The sequence below is a fragment of the Talpa europaea genome (assembly GCF_964194135.1).
Source record: "Talpa europaea genome assembly, chromosome: X".
Taxonomy (NCBI): domain Eukaryota; kingdom Metazoa; phylum Chordata; class Mammalia; order Eulipotyphla; family Talpidae; genus Talpa; species Talpa europaea.
Genome location: NC_140081.1, coordinates 48,782,088 through 48,787,393, shown reverse-complemented (window position 1 = coordinate 48,787,393; position 5,306 = coordinate 48,782,088). Strand labels below are relative to the sequence as shown.

At 54.1% G+C, this 5,306-nt stretch overlaps 1 protein-coding gene across 1 annotated transcript; it reads right to left on the bottom strand.

Annotated features, from left to right (window-relative positions):
• Positions 1-2,508: 2,508 nt before the first annotated feature.
• DMRTC1B (DMRT like family C1B) lies at positions 2,509-3,784 on the bottom strand (the record flags this gene model as incomplete). The annotated part of the gene is made up of 2 exons (XM_084258933.1): positions 2,509-2,621; positions 3,586-3,784. 2 exons carry the CDS (start codon positions 3,782-3,784, stop codon positions 2,509-2,511), a joined length of 312 nt encoding a protein of 103 aa, XP_084115059.1.
• Positions 3,785-5,306: the final 1,522 nt, after the last annotated feature.

Sequence of the window (5,306 nt, the reverse complement as noted above, 5' to 3'; positions counted from 1 at the left end):
ATGTTTAGTAGGTCCAGAAATCTCCACACAGCTCTCCATAGTGGTTGGACCAGTTTGCACTCCCACCAACAGTGCAGAAGAGTTCCTTTTTCTCCACACCCTCGCCAACATTTGTTGTTGCTAGTTTTTTTAATATGTGCCATTCTCACTGGTGTGAGATGGTATCTCATGGTAGTTTTGATTTGCATTTCCCTGATTACAAGTGATGTTGAACATTTTTTCATATGTCTGTTGGCCATTTGCATTTCCTCTTCAGAGAAGTTTCTTTTTAGCTCTTCTGCCCATTTTTTGACTGGATTATTTTCTTTGTTGTTGTTAAGTCTCATCAGCTCTTTGCAGATTTTTGTGATCAGTCCTTTATCATTAGTGTTGGGTGCAAAAATGTTCTCCCAGTTGGTGGGGTTCTCCCAGTTGTGTGTGTGTGTGTCCAGTATCAGGTCAAAAAAGTCCTGCCTGTAGGAGCAGGTGGGACTCAGAAAATGAAAGGGCCGGGGAAAGAGGCTGGCTGCTTGACCCAGTTTCCACCACTTTTCTTTCTCTTTTCCTTCTCGTGCCGCATCCTTGAACCCAAAATATACTTTCTCTTTTTCCAACTCCGCTGTGGGACCGTGACGTGACTAGGACACAACTGCATAGCAGGATATTAGTCCTTTCCCAGGTAACAATGAATGCGTGGACTTGTTCATCTGTTACCGGGAGAGCAGGGGCTTGGGGACCATTGACTTAAGGAACACATCAGGGAAGGAATGGAGGCATGAGGTGGACATCAGTCTCCCACGATGTGCGGAGTGAGATGTCAAGCTCGCCTGCCTGGTGCTCACTAAGGAATGCAAGAAGCCTGCCCTCACAAGGCTTCAAGCAGGAAAGGATGACTTGGAACTGGATGTCATCCACACCCACCACCTTCTGTAAAAAAGAAAGGAGGGAAGGAGGGAGGGAGGGAACGTGATGGGAAGGTGTCAGTGACCCGCCATGTCCCATGGAGCTTCCTGTCTTCCCAGTGGGGTCTCCGGTTCTTCGCGGGTCTGGGACATCAGTAGACGACTGAGAAACAAGTGTGCGTAACTAATCTGATCGATTACTGGATTATGCTGCCTTGAGTGCAAAGTGAGGGGACTACGTTTGAGAGACGCTTCTGACTAGGCGTCTGCTGCTTCAAGTTGTGAACCTTTCACTCAGTGCTTTATAAAAAACAGAAAGTAAGCTACCAGCGAATGTAGGGCCTGTCAAAGAGAAAGGGGTCTCCCTCAACCTTTGGCTATAAACTTCCCCTAAAGCACTCGTGCAAATTACTTTTACTCCTTGGGCGTGTGTCCTCATAGGCCGAGGGGCAAAAATGCTTATCTTACACAGTTTCTGTGAGGCTGGATGGACTTAGCCTACTGTGGGCACAAAGTAAATGCTAATGATTTTTTTTTTTTCCATGGGTCCTTCAAAAGTAGGCTCCGGGCCTCATAGGCCATTTCCCCCTCTGTGGTTCTTCTTGTCCCGATTGGCTTCCGTTTCCCCAGCTGTAAAATACACCTTGGACGATAATCAGGCTGGCATTCCACTGGCCCAAGTTGGCCTCCTTGGATGTTTTGTTTGGCCTGCACATAGGGCTTAAAGTGGAATCCTGAGCTAACATTTTAAAGTTGACATATTTTACACAGAAAGCTAGAATTCCATCTTCCCTTGACAAATCAGGAGATGTGGCCACGACGAGTCCACATTCCTGCATGGCAACCAGTGGCCGGAGCCAGCTGGCAGCTGTCCCCTTAGGTGGAGCATGCACTGCCCGGTAGCCAGAGCCCATCTGGCCTCCTCTGGACTCTTTTATATGATGTGCTCGGTCCCGCATACGTTCCAATCTGTGGCCCTCTGCACAGCTGGAAACTGCCTGTGCCAGGTAGAGGGGAGGCTCGTACTTGCTGAGTGAATTAATCTCCCGCCCCGTGTTTCCCTGCCATTGTCTTCTCCAGCCATGTGAAGAAGTCCCAGTGAACTGAACGAGTCTCCCGGAGTCGGGATAGTCTCTGTGATACTGTGGTAATAAACAACTCCTCCTGCCTCTCAGTGCCTTACAACAAGGGTTTATTATTTGCTCACACGACAAACCTAGACACAAAATGAAAACATCCTCCTGTCTTCACACGCGTGGATACATACAGGAGCGCGCCGGCATGTTCGCAATCACAAGTCAAAGCAAAACTGTGACACAGGATCAGATGAACTCACACAGACCCCTCTTTAGTGATCGACCGGCTTAGACTGCACAATCCTGTTTTCACGAGAGACAAGAAAAGACCCCAGGACCCACAGGAGTTGGGGATGGAGGTGCAAAGGATATCCACCTTCAGCCAAGGAACTGCCCCACATCATAAAAAGGATCTGAGAACTTATAAAAGCACCTGAAAGCTTAAAGAAAATAAAAAGACGTTAAACATGTTAGACTTTAAACACTTTGCAAACTCGTAAGTAGGACACAAAATAGGCAGTATGCTAGGGAGCCCGGTGTGCTCTGGGCTTCTAGCTCAACAGGGAGATGCACCCCGGGTGTTCAATAGGCAGAGAAACGGAGCTGGCTGGCATGGGTTGGAGAGAGGGACTAGGAGGCTGGAGCTCTCTATCTCCAGCAGGAGCTGTAGACAGAAAAGAGGGGGTCAGTGCCAGGTCATGTCCATTTCACATACCCCCTTGCCCCCCAGCGACTCCTTTTTTGTTCCACCTAATTGAGGCTTTGTCACCCGGACTACTGCACAGACATCTTCCTCGCTGATTTGCCCGTCTCAGGCCTTGCCTCCTGCATCCCCTCCGTCACAGCCACCACGTTTCTTTTGGTCAGACTCGGGGAGGGGGGGGTGGTCTTTGAATATGCTCCTCCCCAGCTAGGACATTCCCTGGCTCCTTGCCACCCACAGTTACTGGTTTAGTCTCCTGAGCCTGTCACGCCAGACCTGTGCGATTGGCAGCCCCTCCGGCCTCATCCCCTCTGTCCTGGAAGTTCCTGCGGGGTGGCTGCTTCCTTCGCACACTCTACCCAACCCGCCAGTTCTGATGGGGGCGGGCCGGCCTTCCTTCTCAGCCTACGTGGGTGTCTATCCCTCCTTTCTCTCTGGGCTCATTGCTCACATTCAGACACAAAACACAACTTGTGAGGGCATCCAGGCTCCACATCTAGAATGGAAGCTCCCCGAGAGCAGGAACTAGTCCTCCTTCCAGAGAATGGCCCTTTTCAACCGTGTACTCCCTCCCCAGACCACGGTAGGCTGTAGGGAGTCTGGGTAGGAAGCTCTGGACTGGGAGGCAGGAGATCCGGTCCTTCTACTTGGCACACTGCATGCCCTAGGCAAGGCCCTGCCACTCCCCGTTTCCCTGTTTCTCGACACCAGGGCCCTGGACAGTGGTTGTCAGGAAACTCATGGCTCGCCGACCAACTGTCCAGGGCCACCTCACGCCTGAGGCGGAGGAGCTCGGGTACCAGGGCCCAAGGAGGTTCAGCCCACAGACCCTGACTTCCCAGTTTGTCTCTACTCTACTCCCCACGAGGCCCTCCCATTTCCCAACTATCCTCACACCCTGTTCTCCTTCCAAGGACAGGGATACCTGGCGCGACACAGGGCTCGAGCAAGGAGACAGAGCCGGCAGGGGCCTGGAAAGAGTCTCTCAGACACAACAGAGCCTCAGCTGCCTCCAGCTTCCGCTGCCACTCTGAAGAGGCAGAGTCCGGGTCAGAAGCTTTGGGATCCTGCAAAGGAAAGGGTGTGGGAGGACGGGCGCTTGGAACACACACCTCGCTCCTCATGGGACGAGCACCCCTTCAGCCTCCTCTTCCACTGAGGGCCCCCCACCCACCCCAAGGCCTTCTGCTCTTTCTTGTTCTCTGAGTTTGGCCCCTGCCAGGGCTCTGAACCCTACTATTTCCCCAGGTCCCGCGGCTACGGTAGATAAGGGTCAGGGGTGGCAGGGGGCTGGAGGATCAGAGTTGGTGTCTAAGGACAAGGAAAGGAGAGGCCACGGGATTAAACCCTCCGGTGGACACGAACCACTCAGGCAGAGAGCGGCAGGGTTCTGCACTATGTGCATGTGGGAGTCCGAATGCCTAGGTGTTGTGGCTAGGACAAGGCCCTTTTTGGGCTTGGCCTGTTTTCTTTTCCACGCCCAACCACCTTTTGCAAAACCCCTAGGGCAACCGCGAGCATGACGGGAAATCACAGGTGTTTGTGATTTAACCTGCAAAGCGCCTGCAGAGACCTGAAGACCCTCCCCGCCCAGGGACTGGGCCTCACCTCCATATCCCACAATCCCACGGCACTTGGAGGACCAGCCTGGCCCATCTCCGGGAAGCTTTCTCTGCTGGCCTCTGAACCCTCGCCGGGGCCTCTGGGGCCCTCACCATCATGAACCCCGTTTTTGGCAGGAACCGCTACCCCACCAATCTGTTTCACGAGGAACAACATTCTCCAGGGTTGAAGGCCTGCTACGTGGCAGGCCTCGTGCTAGTCGTGTGGTTCCCCGCCCCCTTAGGTGCAGAATGGCGACCCCTATCAGTACACTCACAGGATAACGGGGGCTTGGGAGCATAGAGCCGCCTGTCCGAGGCTCGCGAATGGGCAACAGCAAAGCTGCGAGAGCCCTGTCCTGGCCTGTAAGACTGAGGTGCTGCCTGCTCCTCCACCTCCTTTACTTCCCGCTCCCTTCCCCCTTCTGTTTCTCCTGCTGCTCCTCTTCTTCCACCCCACACCACCACCCCCGACCTCCTCCTTCTCCTCTTCAGCCACCACCGACCCTTTCCCCCCCCCCCCGCCCCTGCATCCTCCACTTCCCCCTTCCATCTCCCATGGCATCAAGCACACGGCCGGGCCCCCAATAACACAATGCACAGTGAGCCCCACGGTCCTTCTCACGCTACTCACGTGCTGGGCAGGGAAGGGGGCCTGTGGGTCCTCTTGGAAAGAGAAATTGTTAGTTGCTTCTTCAAGGGTGCTGGCATCCAGGGCAGAGACAAAGATCTTGGGGAGAGACTCAGCAGCAGCGCTGCTTGGGCGCTTGGCTGCGGGGGCAGAGAGCACAGGCTGAAGGCAGGTACCAGGGAGGAGAGGCGGGCACGTTTGGGGATGTGGACTAGAGCCCAGAATGTCAGAGCTGGGAAGCCCTGAAGACCAGGCAGTCCGACCCTACGTTTTGCCGCTGAGGAAAAACAGAGGCCCGGAGAGGACAAGTGCTTTTCCCCAAGGCCACATGCCAAGTTGCAGCAGGGTTGGAGATGGAACCGGGGTCTTCGGGGCAGAGAGGAAAGGGGCGGGGACAGTGGCTGAGGTGAGCAG